Consider the following 23,338-nt stretch of genomic DNA (forward strand, 5'->3'; position numbering starts at 1 on the left):
TCACCAGCAACACCTGGTAGTGGATGTACTGGCTGGGGCCAGCCCTGTCCCCCCTCCCGCCCCCGCCCCTGTCAGCTCCAGTCCCCCCCTTCTCCCCTTACTTGAGGGGGGGGAGTCTATGCCAGAGGCCTCACTGCTCACCCGAGCATCCACACCCACAGGACAATGCTTTCCCACCTAGGGTCAGTTATCCCAACTCTAATTATTGTCATGTGCGCATGACACTGAGCCAAGAGGTGACCGGTCTGCTGGAAGGTTACAGGAGGTCGTGGCCTGACCAGTCAGCTGGCATCCCAGGGCAGAATGACAGCAGGTCACAGGGTAGAGGATCAGGGACCCCAACAGGGCAGTCCCTACCCTTCCAGCTGTTCTTTATCCCTCCCTCCTTCCCTAAACCAGATCTCAGGAGGAAACATTCCCTGCTCCTTTAGGGGGAACCCAGGACCCCTGAAATCCAAAGGCCAAGAGTGTGCCACAAAGACATGAGGAAAGACCTCACAGATTGGCCTTTTCCCATGGCAGAGCCATGTAAACAAAACATGAGGCAAGCTCCTGAACCCCTCTGGGCCTCAGTGAGCCCGCCTGGAGAATGGGGACAATAACAGACCCGGGGTTGGTAACACTTGACAACCCATAATACTCTTCCCCTCCTCCCATATAGAGCTGTGGTTATTTCCGGCTTCTGGGAGAGGGGGAAGGTCTGGGGAAAGGCAGGGGAGGTAACTCTGCCCCGGAAGTCCATGGGGGCAGAGGAAAGGGATGGTCCCTGAGAGACCTGTCTCCCATTTCTCCATCTGGGGTGTGTGTCCCCCTTGACAGGGTCCCCCCTCCCCCAGCCCAGATGCAGAGAGAGCATGAAAGCCAGAAAGCTAATCCTAAATCTCAGGCCTAGAGTCTGGGGGGAGGGGGGGGTAAAGGTGTCCCTAGATTTTTATTGCAAGAAGGGGACGGGGGTGGCTGGGCACCAACTGGTACCCACAGCCTGGGGGGGGGGGATGTCGGAGCTGTCACCAAGACTCTCCCCCCTCCCCCAAGAGAGGTGACCCCGAGGCCTCTGACCCCCACTAGCCCCGAGGTTCAGCTGCTCAGAACCACAAAGCAAAACAAAGGCGCGCGGGGAGGAAGCGGCCACGGTGCCTTCCAGCCCCCGCCCGCCCGCGCCGCGGTCCTCCCTCCCGGCTGGCGGCCGACCAAGGCCCGGGCAGGGCCGGGCAGGGCCGGGCAGACCCTGGTTCTCCCGGCTGCCGCCCGTGACAGGAGCCCGGGAAGCAGCCGAAGGGGGCAGCCAGGGATGGGAAAACCAGATGGCTCGTCCCTCCTCCTCCGCCGCCATCCCTCCCTCCCGCCCGCCCTCCCGCCGGTGCCCGTCGAGGGGCCCGGAGAGGCCCGGGCTCACCCCCGGGAAAGGGCTGCCTTTGTCTAAAGGTCACCACCCGAGCGCGGTGCCCGGGCTGGGCCTGGTGCCTCCCCTTCCCGGCCCGTCCGGGTGGAGATCGGGGGGGGGGGGCATGACAGGAGTTGGGACTCCCCCCCCTTTTCTCCCCTCCAGTAACGTTCGCCAGTTCTGGGGCCCGCTGGCTGGGGTTGGGGGGGCGGGGGCCCGCCCGGTCCCTGGCTCGGGGAGGTGGGGGGCAAGTTAACTACGCTCATTGTTTGGGGGCGGCGGGGAGGGGGAGACCCCATCCAGCCCTCCCCAGCAGGCCGAGGTGTCCCGGCACCCCCACATTCCCCCTCCCCGATCCATGAGAGCGTTTTGGGGAGGGGGCGCAGGGGACGGGGAGAAACGGAGGGCTCGCTCGCCTCGGACCGGGAAATAGCCACCGGCTGCCCCACTGCCCTCATCGGTTCCCCCGACACACACACACACACACCCCGAAAGGCGGGGAGCGGGCGAGGGGCGGGGGTCCCCCGAGGCAGGGGGGGGTCCCGCCCTTCCCCCCGTGGAACGTCGGGTCTCGCTTCTCCGCCGCTCCATTGTATCCGGGGCCGCCGGCGGGAGGGCCGGGGAGGCACCGGGAGCCGGGCTGGGGCAGGGGCCGCCGGTTGTGTATGTGTGTGTGTGTGTGTATATAGGGAGAAAAGGGGGGGTCCCCGAAAGATCGGGGTGACGACGGTGGCGGGAGAGAGCCGGGGTGGGGTGGGTTGAAGATGATGGTGGGCGCCGCCGAGCAAAAAAAAAAAAAAAAAAAAAAAGGAGAGCGGAGAGGCGGCGGGCGCTGCGCCCCGGTTGGGGGGCTGAGAGTGTGTGTCGGGGGGGGGGGCTCGGCCCCGGCTCCGGCTCCCCCCACACACACCCTCGCCGCCAACCCCCATTCCCCCCCTCGCTTTTGCGCCCTGTCACAGCCCCGACTCGCAGGTAGAGAGAGTTAAGAGATTTAAAGAGAAATTGCTACATTGTGAGAAACTCACCCTGATGTTTGAGCAGCCGTCGGCGCGGGGTCTCCGGGACGGCCCCGCACGGGCTGCACAGGGAGGACCCAGAAGGGGCCGGCCGGCCGGGCCGGTCAGCGCACTGCCTGATCGCATGGCGGCGGCGGCGGCTCCGCGGCGCCCGGGCCCGCCGCCACCCCGCGCTCGGCCCGCGCGCGCCCCGGGCCCGCGCCCGCTCCCCGGAGCGCCCTGAGGGTGTGCAAAAAATAAATAAATAAATAAATAAGATGATTTAAAAAAACAACTAAATGCAAAAGGAGGAAAAAAAAAAAAACCTTGAAGGTTTTGTGTCCCGCCCCCCCTCTTCCTCCTCCTCCTCCTCTTCCTCCTCCTCTTTTCCCTCCGCCCTCCACGGGGGCTGAGCTTAAGGAGGCCCCGCCTACACGCCTTAAAGAACCAATCATCACACCGCCAATCCGAGCGGCGGGATGGATAACGAATGGGAAGCTGCGCATGCCGGGGCTCCGCCCCCTCGCTCTTGCTCCGCCCAAGGCTTGCGGTGCGCCTGCCCCGGTTAGGGTGCAGTTTGTCGGCCGCCGCAAGCCGGGGTCCGGGCGGCAGGAGGCGGGGGCTCGCTCAGACGCTTCCCTTCCCCCCCCCCACCATGGAGCCGAGCTTACCTGAGGAGGGGGCGCCCGTTTAGGGGCCGGTGGTTTGGCCGGAGGACCCTCCCAGGGCGAGCTCTGGAAGCCGGAGGTCATAGCAGAGTGGAGGATGGAGGCTGGAGGCTGGAGTTGTCCCGAGGTGGCGCCGCGCAGGAGCTCGGCATCCGACCGACCGGGTGGACGGCGACGGGGATTTTGGGCGGGGGTAGGGGGTGACAGATCTGGACCTGGGCTGTGGCTCGATCCCTCACCCGAGTCTGAGATTGCGGCTCGGCACAGCCTCGATGGATTTCCCCCCTTCCCACCCCTCCATCCCCCCGATCTTTGGGCCGGGAGCGTCTGGCGGACGGGACCCGCGGATCTTCGCGGCCATGCCCCTCACGCTGGGTGAGCGCCCACTGTGTGCCCTGCGGGGTGGGCGGAGACTCCTATCCTGGTCTCTTAACCCCTTCTGTCTTCCCAGGACCCTAGCTAAGCTAGTGCACCCAGGAGGTGCACAATAGCGTAATCGTTAATAAATGTGTTAGTAAATGACTGCTGGAGACGTGTTTTAAGCCAGTCAAGTTCCTGGTTCACATGCTGTTTTTTACATCCACTTTTTAATTGTTGTTTTTTGTCTCTGTGTGGTGTTGAGGAAATTACTTGGCCTCTCTGTGCTTCCATTACCTCATCTCAAAAATTCTGGTAAGGGCTGGGAAGGTGGCTCAGTGGTAGAGCGCTTGCCTTGCATGTATGAGGCCCTGGGTTCAATTCCTCAGCACCACATAAGCAAAAAGAAAAAAAGCCGGAAGTGACGCTGTGGCTCAAGTGGTAGAGTGCTAGCCTTGAGCTGAAGAGCTGAGGGACAGCGCCCAGGCCCAGAGTTCAGGCCCCACGATGGGACCCAAAAAAAAAAAAAAATCCTGGTAAAACGACAGGTCTGATAGGGTTATTGGGAGGAGTGAACTTCTGGGGAAATGCCGGTTGTTTGTTTTGTTGATGGTGAATTCCTTGAAAACTATAAATTCCAAGCTGGGTGGGGTGAGGCATGCCTGTCATCCCTGCATTCCAGAAGCTGAAGCAGCAGGATCTTGTTTTGAGTACAACCTGGGCTACCTAGAGCTAGAGCGTTCTCCCCCCCCCAAAAAAAAAAGTTAATAAATTTACCCAGTGGTTATCTGGGATTCTTGGAAGTTATGTGGACCCCTCCGAAGGCAAACAGTAATGTATCCCTTGAGACCTTATTTTTGCATAATCTGCCCCGATCGATTGACCTGTGCTTTGTGTATGTGTGTCTGGTGTGTGTGGTATTGGGGTTTGAACTCAGGACCTGCTTTTGCTTAAGCTTCAGAGCTTCTTGTGAGCATGTGTCCAATCAGAATTTCCCACGGGGGTGAGGGGATGGGAGGGGAGACATTGTTACTTCCAGCTAGAGACATTTTGCTTACAGTAAACAAAAGTAGGTCCAAAAAGGGGGAGTGTTTTGACCGTGGTCTTGTGAGCAGGAAGTGGGGCCCCAGTTACAGGCTGAGGACTTCCTTGTAACCTAGGGATCTCTTAAGGGTGGCACTAGTGAGCTTGTTATAACTACCAGCCGTGGGGGAGGAGAAGACTGAAGTTGGGCACTGGCAGGCTGTTAGGAAATTTATTCTAACAGGTGCCAAGGGTATTGATGCCCAGAGAGTCCCCAGTTTCTGCCTCCCATACAGCTCAACTCTTAGCAATAGAGCAAGTAAGCTTAACACAAGCCTCCTGACTTCGGTTTCCTGCCTTGACCATTCATACCTACAGGTCCCAGGTTTCTCTGGTGTAATGTGGTCTGTCCTCCATCCCTAGACTGAGCCAGGGTTGTGGAAGAGCTGGCAGAACCCAGCCCCTGTCTTCCAGATGGAATGTACATCCTTCCTGCTCTGCTCTGGGTCCTGCAGTCCTTGAGAGCCTAAACTATAGAGCTGACCTTACAAGTTGTCAATGCTATTTTGGAAGCAGTTGGTAAGGTCTGAGAAATCTCCTGTGGACAGGAGCTGCAAAATGGATGGTAAAAGGTTAACTTGGGGGCCAGTATGGAAACAGACGCCGTATAGTGGCACACACCTATGATCCCAGCACTCAGGAGGCTAAGGTAGGAGGATTACAAGTTCAAGGCCAGCCTGGGTTACATAGGGACACCCCTGGCTCAAGGGGGAAAAAATGCTTTTCTTTAAACGTGATATACCATGCTCCCTTCCTACTTAAGAAGTAGGTATAAACTGTTAAATCCCAGATGATAAACTGAGTTGGAGCTGGGTTCCTTGGCTCATATCTGTGATCCTAGTTAGGAGAAGGGCTGAGATCGGCCTTGTCTCACCTCTGTGCACTAGCTCCATAATGCCTCTAGCAGGAATAGATCGCTTTCCTGCCAAGTGCCATATTTTCTACCCTATGTATTCACTTTTCCTTTTTGAAGATGTTGGATTTGAACCCAAGGCCTTGGCTCTGGATAGCTAAGAGCTTTACCGTCCGAACCACGCCCTCTCCAAAGTCAAAACAACGTCGTCGGCTCCGCCCTCACCCTGGCGGGTGTAAAGAAAATTTGGCCAATCCAAGTACTTTCTTATCTGTAGTTTAGGGTTTCACTCGAGCAGAACACGTGACTGTTGCACTAATCTGAGATCTGGGATCTTTGCCCCAGGCAAAGGAAGAGAGGAGAAAAATGGAAAAAATCCGGGAAGATCTTTGCCCTCAGAGCGCGCGCGCGCACCCCCTCCGAACAGAGGGAGCCGGCCCGAAACGCTGGGAAATCAGGCAGCAGCGAGCCCAGCCCGGCCTCGGGTCCTCAGCGCGGCAAGTGCGGGGGGCGGAGCCTACCTTCCTATTGGCCCAAGCGTGAGGGCGTGGTCAAGATTCCGTCCAGCCCCCAGTTCCTCACCGGGTTAAATGGGCCTTACGTCCGACTCCCGGAATTATTCGTCGATGGGCGGGGTTAGGTTTGTTTACACGCTGCCATTGGCTGGATTTGAATCGGGCCGACTGCGGGTGGGTCGCGGGGCGGGGCTTCAGAGGGCAGGGCCAGCGTCTGACAGCTCCAGGGACGCTGAGCCATGCCAGTACACTGTGACCTTGGGGATGGAGGCGCCCCTCCTCCGATATCGGGAGCAAACTGGGGTTCTCACCTGTTTACTGATAGACACCAAAGGAAACGGGGTGAGAGACAACCACCCACGGTGTTAATCATTGACTAACCTGGTCCACTCCCCAAGGGGGCAAGTTGTAGCTTTAAGAAGCTGTGAGGGCAGGCGCTGTTGGCTCACACCTATAATCCTAGCTATTCAGGAGGCTGAGATATGAGGATCACAGTTCAAAGCCAGCCAGGGCCGGAAAGTCCATGATCACATTTGATCGATCTCTAATTAACCACCAGAAAACCAGAAGTGGCACTGTGGTAGAGTGCTAGACTTGAGCAAAAAAGTTCAGGGACAGCGCTCAGGCCCTGAGTTCAAGCCCCACAACCGAAAAAAGAAGAAGCTGCAAAGGCACCAATGGCTCAAGCCTGTAATCCTAGATACTCAGGAGGCTGAGATTGGAGGAGTGTGGTTTGAAGCCAGCCTAATGCAGGAAAGTCTCTGAGACTCTTATCTCCACCTATCCACATAAAGCAGGAAGTGGAGCTGTGACTCAAGTGCTACACCACTAGCCTTGAATGAAAAGCTCAGGGACAGCACCCAGGCCCTGAGTTCATGCACATACACACACACACACACACACACACACACACACACACACACAAATGACAAGGTTCACAACATTACCAGCTACAGGACCATTCACACAGATTTCTCACCTCCTGCCCAATTCTCCCTCTATTTCAACCTAATATTTATATCTGTATCCTAGAAGATGGATTGAATTCATTTTTCCATGGCATAATTTTGCCCAAATCTTTCTCATGATATACTGGCTGGACTTCACATGTGGAACCCTTAGAGTTTGTACAGGGCTCTAAGTATCATAATTATACATGTTCTATAATTCTACATATCCAAACTCTATTCCTCTCAAGAACTCTGACTTATATGGTCTGGCAGAGGGGAGAAGATGATTGAAGAGAGGAGGAGGAGGAATGACACAGGAAGGTAGGAGGAAGGAGGTAGGAGGTAGGTGCCCCCAATGCTTGAGACAGGATGGTCTCAGGAGCTGGGGACCAAAGAGGCTCATCTTAGAAGCAGCAAAGAAAGAGCAGAATAGAAAAAAAAAAGAGCTGGAAGTGGTGCTGTGGCTCAAGTGGTAGAGCGCTCTCCTTGAGCTGAAGAGCACAAGGACAGCACCCAAGCCCAGAGTTCAAGCCCCACAACTGACAAAAAAAAAAAAAAAAGAGCAGAATAGAGAGCTTGACTTTAGGGATAGGTGACAGTAGTTCCTAAATGGATTCTCTGTGTAGGGCTTGGCCTTATATGGAGCAGCACCCTAGACACCTAAGGAGATGGCCTGGTGCCTGCTGAAGATCTGTGATTTCTAATTCAAGTAGAACCTGTCAGGCTAGCTTAGTGGTTTGCTCCTGCCAGTTGTGCAACCTTGGAGAAGACATCTGGCTGTTGAGTGGTCAGGTAAGGAGTTTGGAGGGCAGGCTGGGTGAGGAGGTTGAAATTGCTTGGAGGAAATGATTCAAAAGGTGAGTCACAGTAAGACGGAGCCATGCCCAAGGGGAAAGATAATAGGAAAAGGTGTAAGAGTCGAGTCCAAGGCCAGGTGGACCCCTGGCTCCCTGAGAGCACTCTTCTACCTTAGCTTTGCTGGGGCTTCCCTTTTATTGTTTTTCTCTTCTACTTCCACAGTTCCTTTTTGCTGACCTCTTATGATTGATTTCTCATATGCTTGCACTTACAGAATGTGAGTCTTTAGACAAGGGGTTAATATCTCTTTTTACAAATAATTGGGCTGGGAGTAGTAGCAGAGCATCTGCTGAGCGTAAGCCCCCGAGTTTAATCCTCAGTAAACAACTAAAACAAGACCATATTGCGTGCCACTTTACTGTATATGTTTATTTTGCTTGCATTTAAAACTTTATTAGTAAATGGGAACACATCTGTATTATTGTATGGCATGGAAAGAGTCCAATTTCCACTGGTTTTGTTTTTTTGCCCAAACACTTGTCAAAAGTGTGAAAACAAGCTGAGCACCAGTGATTCCTGCCTTCTAGCTACTCAGAAGGCTGAGATCTGAGGATTGCAGTTCAAAGCCAGCCCAGACAGAAAAGTCCCAGTGAGACCATCTTCAATTAGCCACTTAAAAACCAGAAGTGAAAGCCAGGCGCTGGTGGCTCATGCCTGTAATCCTAGCTACTCAGGAGGCTGAGATCTGAGGAGTGTGGTTCAAAGCCAGCCTGGGCAGGAAAGTCCATGAGACTCTTATCTCCAATAAACCACTAGAAAAACCGGAAGTGACTGTGGCTCAAGCAGTAGAGCGCTTGCCTTGAGCTGAAGAGCTGAGGGTCAGTGCCCAAGCCCAGAGTTCAAGCCCCACGACCGACACAAACAAAACAAAAAAACAGAAGTGAAGCTGTGGCTTGAAGTGATAGAGTGCAAGCCTTGAGCAAAAGAGCTCAGGAACAGCCCCAATGTCCTAAGTCCAAGCCCCAAAACCACAAACCCCCAAAACAAAAGTGTGAAAATAATAGTACCATCACTGGGAAGGCAGAGACAGGCAGATGGTGAGTTCAAGGTCAGCCTGGGACACACACATCTCTGTGTCCAACAACCATAGAAATAAAAGGGGTTAAAAAAAAAAAAGCACAAATCATTCCTATGAAATAAACTCTGTTTTTCATGGTTTGACTTCTAATTTCCTTTCTTTTTTTCCATCTTTTTGTTCTAGGATCATCCAATCTAGAGTCCAACCCAGCTGCCTATGACTTATCATTGTGTATGCCTCTTAGTGCACAGGACTAGCAATTTCTCTGGAGTCAAACTCTGGATTGTGGGGTTTACTGGATCATGGAACATGGTGTATGTGTAATTTTTATTCAAAAAGGTGAAACTGTTCCACAATGTAACTTTATCCATTTTGTTGCTAGTACTGTGTCCATTCCCCTTGTTTTTCCTGATAGGAAATGTGTAAAAATCAGCCAACTTTGTGAATATGTGATAGTATATCTGGTTTTAATTTGCATTGCCTAGCTATTGAGCTTAGCCCTCCTTTCAGTTGGACAAGCTTCGTCCTGTCTTTAATATACAAAAGACACACAGCTTGTATAAAGTTTACATCTGTGATCAAATTGGCTATAATAGGATTATCTAAGTCTAGGCTCTGAGTCCAAATCCTGGTACTTGCAAAAAGCACAAAGAAAAGAAATTCCAGAAAAGGCAAATGGTTGGCAAAGGCTAAATTCTTCTTGTCCTAAAAACTTGCCAAAGCTGGGCACCGTGGGTGGCTCACATCTGTAATCCTAGCTACTCAGAAGACTGAGACCTGAGAATAGAGGTTTGAAGCCAGCCCAGGCATGAAAAGTCTGTCAGCCTCTATCTAGAACAGGTAAGCAGCAAAATACCAGATGGTTCAAGTGGTAGAACACCAGCCACCAGCCAGAAACCTGAGCTCTTGCTCCAGGCCTTGGGTTCAAGCCCCAGTGTGTATACATACACACACAGATTACAGCGTTTGAGTAGCAGCTCAAGGTGGCCCTAATATTGCCTAGAAAATAATGTTTAACTACCTTTTTTTCTTCCACGCCCATTTCCTCTATGGGGAACTGAGAAAGGGGGACTTCCTTTACTGATTTAGGAGATCCCCCTTCCTGCAGCCACGATTAAGGCCTGAAGGCCCAATCAGGGCCCTGTTATAGGCAGTTGGGTGTCTGGACCAGGCAGCTTGGCATCGATTCTGCAGTCTCTGCCTCTCAGAGCAGCCGCAGAATGCACACAGCACACATGGCACCCCGCCCCCACGCCGCAGCCCCTTCCCTCTGCTTGACCTTCATCCAATCCCTTCACCTTTAACCGCCTGCTCTCCAAAATGGCGACCAACCGCCTCCTTTGGCCACTGACCGTGGGTCACATGGTCAGTGCAGACCACGCCCCTCGCCGACCACGCCCCTTCTCCTCCCAGCCTTGCGCGCACAGCTCGGGCAAGCATGCGGCTGAGGACCCCCGGCGATGTGCGAGGCCGCTCTCTCGGGAGAGTTCATGCACGCACGCACGCACGCGCGCGCAGAGGCCTCGCCGCGTGCACGCAGGCCTTGGGCCAGGCAGCGTGCCCTGGGGTGGTGGGGGGGGCGGGGCCCGCGTGGGGGAGGGGAGGCGCGCGCATCCGGGCTGCGCGTGCGCAGACCCGGGGCCGTGGGGTCTGGCTGGCGGCCGCTGCTGAGGCCCGCGAGGCACGAGGCGCGAGGCCCCCCGGCGCGCGAGCCCCCGGGGGCGGGTAAAACCCGGTTGCTGCTGCCCTTGCCCCCCTTGCCCTTGTCTCCCTACACCCCCTTTTTGATCCCCCCACCCCTTTCCTCTAACTTCAGCCCTTTTCCCCTGCTGACACCCCCATTCGCCTCGGTATTTCTTTTTTAAGTCGGGGGGGGCGGCGCCTCCCTTTCGAAGGACGCCCTCCACCCTGCGTCACGCACGCACCTTCTGCACCCCGACAGGCCCCGCTGCACCCCCGCAGCCCTTCCCCTTTTGGAGGAGGCTCCATCGGGGCTCCTGGCCTCGCTGCACCCGCTTTCCTTTCCTTCCCCGCCCCACCAGGCCCCAACTGCCCCCTCGCAGCCCCCCAGCTCGCGCCGCGGGCCCTACCCGACCGCCCTCCACACGGGCCCGCTGCACCCCGGCCTTGCATTCGCCCTGCCCTTCTAGGCCCAGCACCCCACAACTGTTGAGGGGCTGGAGGGGGGAAAGACCCAGTTGAGGGTCTTCAGCGCAAACAAAAACCTCTCCTAAGCCTTCCTGATCACGCCCCTCCCAGACTTTTAGGACGCTCTAGCAAAAGTACTGTGTTTTGTTTTGTCTTTCAATCAGTATTTGTTCTCCCCCCACCACCCCAACTCCATTTTGGGGTCACTTCCTAGCAAAAATTCCTTCTTCTCATCTGGAGTCCCTTTTTTGAAATATTTTTTTCTACTTAGAGCAAACCAACCCAAGTTCTTCCAGTATCTCATCTAATACTTATTTCTCCAATCCTCTCCTCCCCTTCAATTTAAGAACAAAAAGTTGCAATTTTTTCCCCCTTGCAAAACCCTCTTGGTCCCTTTCAGAGGTGAGGAGAGATAAAGAAATTTAAAATAATTTCTTTGTACTCACACAAGATCCCCCCTCCCAACTCCCCACTGATAGCTCCTCAGTTCAGTATTGCTTTTTTAAACATTTTTCTTCCCAAAACTTTATCTCCCACTCCTCTTTTTCAAACCTATCTCCTTGTTTCTTTAGATACCCAAGTTCTAATGACCCCTTCCTTCCCACTACCAGCTTTCAGATCAAAAGATATTGGATGCGTATTCTGAAATGACTACCCAGCTTTCCAGAAGTAAAATAGTCAAGGTCTGATTGTCACCTGAACCCCCACCCCGTGGAGCTTAACTTGGTCTCACCTGTTCCCTAGAGAGTCACTCCCTTGCTCTTCTGGTGAGTCTCCATGATTGGTACTTGTCCCAATACACCTTTTCTGTCACATCCTTCTTTCCTTAGAATCGAATCATTTTGATAGTATCTATACCAGTGGGGAGATCAAAGTAGTTCTTTTGGGGAATCTGATCAGGAAAAGTGGCATGTATTGCAGCTGGCTTCTTTGGAGGAATGCAGGCATTGATTAATTGATATATTTCATTGTTCGTGTTTATTGCATAAGTTATTTTTTTTTCTTTCCTTGGAGCTTAGGGTAGTAACTAGGTCCTAATAGGCAGATCAAGGACGGTAGGAGGAAGGATTGTAGCTCACTGGATGGCTTGCTACAAGCCAAGTGATGCCAGCCAGTGGGAATAGCCAGGTGGAAAAGACATGCCAGAATTGCTAGGACTTGTGTGTGTGTGTGTGTGTGTGTGTGTGTGTGTGTGAGAGAGAGAGAGAGAGAGAGAGAGCGAGCAAACAGTTCTGGGGCTTGAACTCAGGGCCTGCGTGTTGTCCCTGAGCTGCTTTTGCTCAAGGCTAGCACTCTACCACTTGAGCTACAGGGCCACTTTGGGCCTTTTCTGTTTATATGGTATTGAGGAATCAAACTCAGGGTTTCATGTATGCTAGGCAAGCACTCTACCACTAAGCCACATTCCCAGCCCTTGCCAGTACTTTTTAATTCTGAGTAGTGGCCAGAAAATTCACATCAAATGAAACCTGATTTTGAAATTCTGGCAATGAAATTAATAGGCTAACATTTAAGGAGTTGAGGATTTTAGCTCAGTAATAAGCGTGTTTGCTTAGGGAGTACAAGGACCTGAATTAGGTAGTCTCCAGCACTGCAGCAAAAAATAATAATTGAATAAGCCAATAAGCATACCACCTACCAGTTTGGAATTTTGGTTTTTGAGGGTGTGTGTGTGTGTGTGTGTGTGTGTGTGTGTGTGTGTGTGTGTGTGTATGCAGCTCAAGGGGCTGGGTCCAGGGCCTTGTATATGCAGGCCCTTTTATCACTCAGCTACATCTCCACTGCATTGTTTCTCTCTTAGGGACACTATCCTGGGTGCATGTGAACACACTAGACTTTTTCATTTTAGAGCAGTGATTCTCAGACTTTGTAGCTTAGATTTCCTTTACACTTAACAGTTATTGAGGAAAACTCCCAGAGAGTTTTGTTTATGTCAACCAGTATCTACTGATATGGGATATATTAGAAGTTGAATAAACTTTCAAGGTGTTCATTAATTTTTTTTTTTTGGACCAGTGATGGATCTTGAACTCAGGGCACTGTTCCTGAACTCTTTTTGTTCAAGTGCTCTACCACTTGGAGCCACAGGGCCACTTCCATGGTTAATCTGACAGACTTTCCTGTCTGGGCTGGCTTTGAATTGTGATCCTCACATCTCAGCCTTCTGAGTAGCTAGGATTATAGGGGTGAGCCACCAGCACTTGGCTTATTGATTTTAACTATGCACTTGTAATGTACTGCATGAAGCAAGTGCTCTACTCAGCTACATCTGCAGACTAATAATTGATTTTAAAAGTAGCAGTAATAGAGCTGGGTTGCAGCTCCGTGTGAACATATTTGACTTCAGTGGATGACTCTGTGGATTTAATTCCCAGCACTGCAAAAATAAAATAGCAATAATAAAATTTAATAAGAAGAATGTCATTGATTTACTACTATTTTTTTTTGGTGGCACTGAGGCTTGAACTCAAGGTCTTGTGCTTACTTAAGCAAATGGTCTACTGCTTGAGCCATGCCCCCAGTCCTAGTTTGCTTTTCAGATAGAGGTCTTACAGGTTTTCCCAGGACAGCCTTAAACCTCAGTCCTCACCTCAGCTTCTGGAGCAGTTGGAATTCTAGGAGTACATCTGGATTCTCATATCTGCTTTTCAATCCAACTTCTTGAGATAACAAGTCTCAGAATCTCTCAGAGGCTTCACAGAGTTTGAGCAAGACAGATAAATTCTGAATAGTATCACAAAACTGGTTTTGTCCCTTCCAACCCCTTGTAGTCCCCAGCAATCACTTTATTATGAAAATTAATGTACTTGATTTTTAATGTTTATTTGCATTTCCTGCTAAAATCAGCTTTTGGAGAGTAAGAAACTGTGGTTTCATCCACTAGCTAACTCTAGAAAAGGATTTTCCTTTGTAAGTATCCTGGTTCTACTTTGTAAAAACCCGAAATCGACCCTCTGAGTAATCAGAGAAATGAGTTAACCATCGGTTAAAGTTATACATTGGTTCTATGGCTAGAGGAGGACTCTCACTTGATTTTTCAACTTGGAAATGGAGGTACTGAGGGTTGGACAGGTGTTCCAATCTCAAGTGTGTAATAATAGCAGAAGGACTTTCAAATCAGATCACTCACGGTTGGATCCAAACTGACTTGGGCCAAGTTTACTTCTTTGGGCCTCATTTTCCTTACAATGAAATAAAGTTAATAACATAGTACATGTCCCCAAGAGGTATATGAGAACTAAAGAAAATATAAGCGATTATAGTAGTTCTTTGGTACATAATAAAGCCTCAATAAACATTCACTGCTATTTATTTTTATTATAATTTTTCTTTCAGGTTGAGGTTAGGTTTATCCAGGCAGTGAAGTAGTATATATATTTTATTATTTAGCCATAAAAATGAAATACGGATACGTGCTATGGTGTGAATGAACCTTTAAAACATTATGCTTAGTGAAGGATGACAGACACAGAATGATTTTATTTGTGTGATGTGGGCAGCATCTGAACAGACCTTTATTTATTTATTTACTTACTTTTTTTTTTTTTTTTGGTCGGTCGTGGGGCTTGAACTCTGGGCCTGGGCACTGTCCCTCAGCTCTTCAGCTCAAGGCGAGCGCTCTACCACTTGAGCTACAGCTCCACTTCCGGTTTTCTGGTGGTTTATTGGAGATAGGCATCTCACGGTCTCTCCTGCCCAGGCTGGCTTTGAACGCAATCCTCAGATCTCAGCCTCCTGAGTAGCTAGGATTACAGGCGTGAGCCACCAGCGCCCGGCTTACTTACTTACTTTTGTGCTAGTCCTAGAGCTTGAACTCAGGGTCTGGGTGCTGTCCCTGAGCTATATTTTTTTTTTTTTTGGCCGGTTGTGGGGCTTGAACTCTGGGCCTGGGCACTGTCCCTCAGCTCTTCAGCTCAAGGTGAGCGTTCTACCACTTGAGCCACAGTGCCACTTCTGGTTTTCTAGTGGTTTATTGGAGGTAAGAGTCTCACGGAATTTCCTGCCCAGGCTGGCTTTGAACCACTATCCTCAGATCTCAGCCTCCTGACTGAGCTTTTTGGTCCAGTCGTGGGGCCTGAACTCTGGGCATGGGTGCTGTCCCTCAGCTCTTCAGCTCAAGGCTAGCACTCTACCACTTGAGCCACAGCGCCACTTCCGGCTTTTTTTTCTGCTTATGTGGTGCTGAGGAATCGAACCCAGGGCCTCATGTATGTAAGGCAAGTGCTCTACCACTGAGCTACTTTCCCAGCCCTTTATTTTTTTTTTTCCTCAAGGCTAGTGCTCTACCTCTTGAGTTATAGCTCCACTTCTTGCTTTCGGGTGATTGAAGATAAAAATTTCATGGACTTTCTTGCCCCTGGCTGGCTTCAAACCATGATCCTCGGATCTCAATCTTCTGAGTAGCTAGGATAAGAGACATGAGCTCCTGGCTAAGACTATCTTTTTTGTTAGTTTGCATGCCTCTTCATGGGGGCACTTTGAATGTTTGAATGCTATAATATTTATTTATTTTTTATTTAGTTAGTCCTGGGGCTTGAACTCTGGGTCTGGGCTCTAGCCCTAAGCTTCTTTTGCTCAAGGCTATGGCTGTACCCCTTGAACCACAGCACCTGGCTTTTTCTGAGTAGTTTACTGGAGATGAGTCTCATGGACTTCCCTGCCTGGGCTGATTGCAACCAGGATCCTCAGCCTCCTGAATAGCTAGGATTACAGGTGTGAGCCACCAGCAGTGTTTTAAAATGGAAACTCTGGGAGTCAGATTCTTCCCTGAGCCCCTAGGGTTGGTTGTTGCCACTTGTGTGTTGTAATTGTTTTGTGGCTTTTTAAACTGGTTAGTTTGGGTAATACTGTATTCTTTGTTCTGTGTGATCAGTGAAGTCATGCACTAAGTTTAGTGGTGAAGTAGTGACTTAAAAAAGATTTCCCTAGATGCCTGGAGCAGGAAACACAACAAAACCCGCAGCCTTTTTATCTGGCTCTGAGTCCTGAGGCCTGCCTTCCCACTCAGCCAGGCTGGCCACAGCCCTGCCTTGGCCTTTGCCTCTTGCTCACACAGAGCAAGGCTTGACCTTGCTCAGAGAGTCTTTTTAGGTCTAAGTCACAGCCTTCTATAGTCTCAGGAATCTATGGAATATTTTTTAAAAAATTTTTTCTGTCAATTGCGGGGTTTGAACTCTGGGCCTGGGCGCTGTCCCTGAGCTCTTCAGTTCAAGGTGAGCGCTCTTCCACTTGAGATACAGTGCCACTTCTGGTTTTCTGGTGGTTCATTGGAGATAAGAGTCTTGGGCTGGGGGGCTGGGAAGGTGGCTCAGTGGTAGAGCGCTTGCCTTGCATGCATGAGGCCCTGGGTTCGATTCCTCAGCACCACATAAGCAAAAAGAAAAAAGCAGAAAGTGGTGCTGTGGCTCAAGAGGTAGAGCGCTAGCCTTGAACTGAAGAGCTGAGGGACAGCGCCCAGGCCCAGAGTTCAGGCCCCACAACCGGACCCCCCCCCCCAAAAAAAAAGAGTCTTGGGTTCGGAAGGTGGCTCAGTGGTAGAGCACTTGCCTTGTATGCATGAGGCCCTGGGGTCGATTCCTCAGCACCACATATGCAAAAGGAGAAAAGCCGGAAGTGGTGCTGTGGCTCAAACTGGTAGAGCGCTAGCCTTGAGCTAAAGAGTTGAGGGACAGTGCCCAGGCCCAGAGTTCAGGCCCCACGACCGGAACCAAAAAAAAAAAAAAAGACTCTTATGGACTTTTCTGCCCAGGCTGGCTTTGAACCATGATCCTCAGATCTCAGCCTCCTGAGCAGCTATGATTATAGGTGTGAGGCACTGGGTGCCCAGCTTATGGAAGCTTTAAGTAAACAAAGTCTATATTTACATTAGAGTTCATCCATGACATTGTGCAATTCTTTTTTTAAGTGATTATTTGCATACAGGATTTGTTTTTAAATTTTTATTTTATTGTAAAGGTGATATACAGAGGGGTTGCAGTTATATCAGTAAGGTAATGGTACATTTCTTGTCGAACATTTTTACCCCCTCCCTCATTTTATCTCACTTTCCCTCCCTGCACTGTGCTTTTTTTTTTTTTTTGTCAGTCATGGGATTTGAACTCTAGGCCTGGGCGCTGTCCCTGAGCTCTTCAGCTCAAGGCTAGACCTCTACCACTTGAGCCACAGCACCACTTGTAGCTTTTTCTGTTTATGTGGTGCTGAGGAATCAACCCAGGGCCTCATGTGAGTGAGGCAAGCACTCTACCACTGAGCCACCTTCCCAGCCCTGACTTTTGCCTTTTCTAGGACATCATGTAGTTGCAGCCAAACAACATGCTTCCTTCTCATACTGCCTTTTTCACCCTTTGAGGTTTCCCATCTCTCTTGACAGTTTGACGGCTCCCTATTTTATGGCAGGATAATGTCCCTGCTGGCTGAATGTAAGAGTTTTGCATCCATTCACCTATTGAGGGACTTCTTGGTGGCTTATACATTTGAGCAGTTGTGAATAAAACTGTAATAAACGTCTGTGTGCAGGTTTCTGTGTAACCATCCAGTTCCAGCTGCAATAGGTAAATCTCTAGGTGTGCAGCTGCTGGCTTATGCGCGATTATATTTAGCTAAGAACTTCAAAGCTCTTATCCCACAAAGCATCTGACTGCCCAAGTAATAGGCTTTGCTTAGGCTGCAGTGGCTGGTTCACTTTCTTTATGATATTTTCAATAAATGCCCTCCATATTACCCAGCTCTTCCCTGAGAAAGTGCCAAGTTGAGCAAAATAAGGGCGAGACCTTTGCCTTAGTCTGTCAGGGAGCCAAAATTTTTTTTGCCAGTTCTAGGGTTCTAGGGCTTGAACTCAGGGCCTAGGCACTGTTCCTGAGCTTCTTTTGCTCAAAGATAGCACTCTAGCATTTGAGCCACAGTACCACTTCCAGCTTTTTCTGTGTATGTGGTACTGAGGAATGGAACCCAGAGCTTCATGCATGCTAGGCAAGCACTCTACCACTAAGCCACCTTCCTAGCCCAGAACCGCAATTCTTTGGGAACAAAATTCTCTCTGTTCCTTCCAGCACCAGGAGGCCGTACCAGATACCTGGGCCAGGTTGTTGTCTTTGCTCTCCACTGCCAAGCCAGGGACATGATGAAGCCTGGGTAAGTTAAAGCACTGCCCATTCTACCACCAGCTCCTGTCATCTTTTTTCCTGATAGGGACTTGCTTGGAGGCTGAAAAACCTTGGGTTGTTTCCCAGAGTCATTGTTGCTGTTTTTGCAGTACTGGGGTTTGAACTCAGGACCTCCAACTTGCCAGGCAGGCGCTCTACCACTTGAGCCACACCCCAGCCCTCTTTGTTTTAGTTATTTTTCAGGTAGGGTCTGACATTTTTGTCCAGGCTAAAGAAAGAGTTGCATTCAGTCCAGCATGTGCAAGGAATTCATGCATCTCTCTTCGTGTACAGATAAGGACACCAGAAGCTCAATGGCTTCCCAGGTCCCGTGGCTTTTAAGTGGCCAAGCACAGACCTGGTTAGGCCTGCTTGAGTTTCAAGGCCACGCTCTGCCCATTTGGCTGCAGATTCTGATTCCCCCGTGTTGGTTTGCAGGAACTAGTCACCGCCAGGTGCTCTCTCCTTTCCGACTCCTTACACAGCCTGGCTCATCTGCAGAGTGGCTTTTGGCCAAGACCGGGCAGAGGAGAGCCATGGACCCGTACAGCCCTGAGGACGAGGGTGCCCTTCCATCAGAAATGCACCTTCCTTCCTTCTCAGACAGCCAGGGGCTCAACTGCAACGACACTGTCAGCCGGGACCTGGGGCCCAGCACTCGAGACCTGCTCTATGCCGGCCTCAGCGGTTTAGACCTGGACCCCAGTCTCCCAGCATCAGACATGCCCAGTGAGGTGCTGGAGGACAACTTGGATACTTTGTCCCTGTACTCAGGGAAGGACGGTGACTCTGTGAAGCTGTTGGAGGAATATGCAGACTCCGAATCTCAGACTTCCTTGCAAGGTAAGACTGCCTGCCTGGGTGGAAGGGCCTAACAGGATGCTCAGGAGTTCTTCCAACCATCCAGGGGTGATTCTGCATGGGTCAGTGTAGACAAGCCTCCTTTACTAGTGACCCAGGGACCTGTGGCTTTTTATGTCCCTGTCCCACCCAGATGACCTAAAGTCAACTGCCCTGTAATCTTCTTTCCCCAAGCCTGACTCTGTGTTCCTTGGAACAAGAGAGACATGTGTGCTCTTCCTCTACTTGCTGAACTTTTCAGAACTGAGGATACCTCCCCTCTCCCACCTGAGTGTCCTCAGCTGGTGCTCAGGCAACTCGGTCTGTATCCCCAAGGGATACAGAAAAGGTGGGAGATTCAGAACAGGAAAAAAAAGGGAGGAAAAGAAAATAGACCCATCATCCTAGCAGTGAATCGCAATCTCAGTTCCACTCCAATTCCTTTTTCGTTCTTCACATCTGTACCAGTTCGGTTGGGCACTTGGCAGCTTTTTTCAGGAGCATGTCAAACATATGCTTTCATGTGCTGGGTTTTATTTGGAAGGCTTGCATCAGAGGCCACTTAAACCCTAATATAAGCTAGGCACGGTGGCACATACCTGCTGGAGGTAGAAGCAGGAGGATCTTGAGTTCAAGGCTGTGACTTGAGACTCTGACTTGAAAATGAAATGCAAACAAAAGGGCTGGAGATGTGGCACTATCTTGCCCACATGCTTTGAGGTCCTGGGTTCAATCTGCAGGCCTGGAAAAACTCTCTTCACACCCTCTTGACACCATGCAGGGTCAGGAGGAAAAGCAATGGGAAGGTTAATGTGCCTGCAGGAGCTCTTTGTAGAAAGCCACCTCTGAAGTAAAAAGCCTAGAGCAGACCCGGCTGGATGAGTGCAGGGACTCACACTTTTGCCCTGCAGATTGCCCTTCTGTGGGTGCAGGTGAAGGTGTAGGCTCAAGCTCTGCCTGTCATGTCACTCAGCTGCCATTCCTGTCCCTCTGCACCAGGCATGGAACCAGGTACGGCCCTGTGGGTGGGGCCTGATCAGGGCCCTCATTCCCTCCTGGTGCTCCTGAGCTGCTGGAAGTCCAGGTCTTGGCCCGTCCTTGCAAAACCTTCACTCAGGAGAGCTGCAGAGCATCCTTGGGGAGTGCCCTGGGCTGTGATAACCTGTTCTTTCTCCCTCTGTCTAGACCTGGGGCTAGGCGCCCTGAAGGTGCCTAAAGAGGCCGATGAAGGCGGCAGGGCCACCTCAGGGAGCGCACGGAAAGGCAAGCGGCAGCACAGCTCCCCGCAGAACCCGCTCCTGGACTGCAGCCTTTGCGGAAAGGTGTTCAGCAGTGCCAGCTCCCTCAGCAAGCACTACCTGACGCACAGCCAGGAGAGGAAGCACGTCTGCAAAGTCTGCAGCAAGGCCTTCAAGCGGCAGGACCACCTGTACGTAGACAATGGAGTGCTGACTCCTGCTCCTCTCCCCATCCAACCTTGGGGTTCAGTAGGTTTTGTTTAGTTCTGATAAAGGGTTATCCAAGGGCAGGGTGGTGGAGGTCAGTCCCTACCAGGTCATCTTTTCAGCCACGTCTCCTGTGTGTGCCCGCAGAACCGGGCACATGCTCACGCACCAGAAGACCAAGCCTTTCGTGTGCATCGAGCAGGGCTGCAGCAAGAGCTACTGCGATTACCGCTCCCTGCGCCGCCACTACGAGGTGCAGCACGGCCTGTGCATCCTGCGGGAGGCCCCACCCGAAGAGGAAGCCTTCGGGGACCCCCCGCACCCGGACCTGCCGCCCCCCAGCGCCCTGCGGCCCCCAGGACCCCCTGAAGCCAGGTCCCCCAGCTCGGTGTTGCCCAACCGCGACCTGCTGCGCTGCATTGTGAGCAGCATCGTGCACCAGAAGATCCCGTCCCCCGGGCCGGCCCTGGCGGGGCCTTCCGACGGCGACGGGCGGGGCGCGGGGTCCTCCTGCACCCAGGCGGCGGCCCCGGGAGCTCCGGGGAGCGCCGAGGGGCCTGAGGATCCCCAGCCCCCGCGGACGGAGGCGGCTGCGGAGGATGCGCGCGCAGCTGCGCCGTCCAGGGCGGCGGAGAACGGTGCCCTCGACGCCCCGGAGCCGGAGCCGCCGCCGCAGCCCCCGGCCCGGGAGAGCTGGGCCGAGGGCGGCGCCCTGCCCGCCCGACTGCCGCTCTTCCGAGGCGCCGCCGCGGGCGCCCCGACGCCGGGCCACAGCTTCCCTTGGCTGCGGAGCCTGCCCGGCTGCCCCAAGGGCAAGGGCGGCGGGGTCCTGGTGCTGCACAAGGCCCCGGAGCCCCGCGCCGAGCCCGGCCCCGCCGAGCCCGCGCCCGGCGCCGCCGAAGACCCGCCGGCCCCCAAGGCGCCCGGCGAGGCGTGCGCAGCGGACGAGGACAACAACGGCTGGCCTTCCCGGAGGAGCAAGCCCGAGGACGGCGAGCCCCTGTCCTGGCCGAGCCCCGGGGAGCCGGACGGGCCCGGCACGGCCGAGGCGGCCCCGCTCTTCCGGCAGCTGCTGCTGAAGTCGCAGGAGGCGCTGGCGGGCCACGAGCAGGTGCAGATGCTGCAGGTGCTGTCGGCGTCCCAGCGCCTCTTCGCCCCGCGCCCCGCCGACGCCCGGCAGGCGGCCCTCAAGTCGCTGCAGGGAGCCTGGCCGCAGCAGCCGCCCCCGCCGGCCCCCGCCGCCGCGGACGCCCTCCAGGGGGGCCCCGGACACCCCGAGCCCGAGGGCTCTCCGGCCCGCAGGAGGAAGACGGCGCCCGCCGCGCCCAGGGAGACCTCGCCCAGCGGCGGCGGCACCCGGCGGGACGCCAAGGGCGGCCTCAAGGTGGCCTCCGCCCCGCCGTCGCTCCCAGCGCCCCTGGAGGCGTCCCGGAACCCCGACATCTCTTCTCTGGCCAAGCACTTGCGCTCTTCCAAAGGGACCTTGGACCTGGGGGACATCTTCCCCGCCGCGGGCGCGCGGCAGCCCCAGCTCGGGGCAGAGGAGCCGCCCGGAGCCCCGCTGCCCGGGAAGCAGGCCCAAGCCGACGGCTGCGCGGTCGCCGGGGCCACGAGGCCCGACAAGGGCCCAGCCTGCCCCCGAGGGGCCAGCTACCGGCTGTTCTCGGGGAACCCCAGAGCCCAGCGCTTCTCCGGCTTCCGGAAGGACAAGGTGAAGATGGACGTGTGCTGCGCTGCGTCTCCCAGCCAGGTGGCCATGGCCTCCTTCTCGTCCAGTGGGCCTCCCGCCGATCCTGGCCGCGATGTGAAGTCCAAGCTAACCATATTCAACAGAATCCAGGTACCCAATACTGGGGACTCAACTCAGGGCGTCATACAAGACATCCTATCTACCACTTGAACCCCTTTTTAGTTACCTTGGATCTCCTTCTATGTCCAGGTGGACCTGGCCTGTGGTCCTCTTGGGATGTTGGGAATGACTGCCCAAGCCGTTGTGCCTCCCCTACCTGTAGCTGCAGTAATGGGTTGAGATGGAGTCCCCCATACTTACTCACCTAGCTGCCCTCGGTCTGCAGCCCCCCAATCACTGCCTCCCACACAGCTGGGTTTACAGGATTACAGGCTTGAGCTTGAAGCGGGGAGACCATGGAGAGGTGACCAGAGCACTGTTATGTCACTGTTATGTCACTAAGCTTTTTTTGTTGATTGTTTTCTTTTGCCTCCTGTTGCCTTCTGGATTTGTCTCCTTAAGTTCTTCAGAGGAGATGAAGGTAGAGAGCCCCCACCCTCCCGCCTCCTTAAGTACTTCTGCGTGATATGTGTGTTTTCTACTGGAAGGTTGCCTGCTGTGTGGCCCACCCTAATTCGCTTTAGCCTGGGTCCTCCCGCTTCACGCTTGAGGACCTACTCTGAAGTGTCTAGCCGCACCCCTTAGTAATGCCCGCATCCTTCTCATTGCCCCACCCCTATCTAGTGTTTTGTTTTGTTTTGCTTTGCTTTATTACTCAAAATCTTGAGCACCTGACCTTTTGAAAGTGTGCGGTTGAGTAGTTTTTAGTGGATTCATGAGGTTCACCGCTATGTGACTTCATCCCCTTATATCTGTCTGTTGTCACCCCTGATCTTTCTGCCTGCCTATCATCTCTCCATCCTCTGAGCCTTTCCTATGGAGCTGCCTCTTCTGGGCATCTCAGAGAAGTGGATCATACACTGGGGCCCTTTGTGCCTGGCTCCTGTCACTTAGCACTGTGTTCCCAAGATTCATGTGTGTTCCTGTGCAAGTCCGGGCCTCGTTTGTTTCTTTAATGGTTGAGCCATATGCTGGTGGATGGATAGACTAGAGTTTCTTTAGCTATTCATGGGTGGGCTGTTTCCCTCTTAGCTATTGTGAACATGGCTGTGTGAGCATGTTTGCCCAGCTGCTTGTGTGGATGCATGCTCTTGTGTTTTTTTTTTGTTTTTTGGGTTTTTTTGGGGGTCCAGTTGTGGGGCCTGAACTCTGGGCCTGAGCGCTGTCCCTCAGCTCTTCAGCTCAAGGCTAGCACTCTACCACTTGAGCCACAGCACCACTTCCGGCTTTTTT

At 52.9% G+C, this 23,338-nt stretch overlaps 2 protein-coding genes across 6 annotated transcripts in view; one reads left to right on the top strand and one right to left on the bottom strand.

Annotated features, from left to right (window-relative positions):
* The window catches only part of LOC138812865 (BRD4-interacting chromatin-remodeling complex-associated protein-like), a 35,042-nt gene extending 32,551 nt beyond the window's left edge, over positions 1-2,491 (bottom strand). Inside the window, 1 exon segment of the mRNA XM_070001089.1 lies at positions 2,410-2,491. The gene's annotated coding sequence lies outside the window, so the exon portion shown is untranslated.
* A 3,594-nt stretch (positions 2,492-6,085) lies between these two features.
* The window catches only part of LOC138812866 (zinc finger protein 541-like), a 28,872-nt gene continuing 11,619 nt past the window's right edge, over positions 6,086-23,338 (top strand). For 2 of the 5 annotated variants that reach the window (XM_070001090.1, XM_070001091.1), the window contains exons 1-4: positions 6,086-6,197; positions 18,410-18,814; positions 19,997-20,240; positions 20,404-22,096. In XM_070001090.1, the coding sequence (XP_069857191.1) occupies positions 6,095-6,197; positions 18,410-18,814; positions 19,997-20,240; positions 20,404-22,096 (2,445 nt within the window). In that variant the 5' untranslated portion in view covers positions 6,086-6,094. The other 3 variants (XM_070001093.1, XM_070001092.1, XM_070001094.1) reach the window with 3 other exon arrangements.

This window comes from Dipodomys merriami, unplaced genomic scaffold (assembly GCF_024711535.1).
Source record: "Dipodomys merriami isolate MVZ:Mamm:240054 unplaced genomic scaffold, mDipMer1.0.p SCAF_57, whole genome shotgun sequence".
Lineage (NCBI taxonomy): Eukaryota > Metazoa > Chordata > Mammalia > Rodentia > Heteromyidae > Dipodomys > Dipodomys merriami.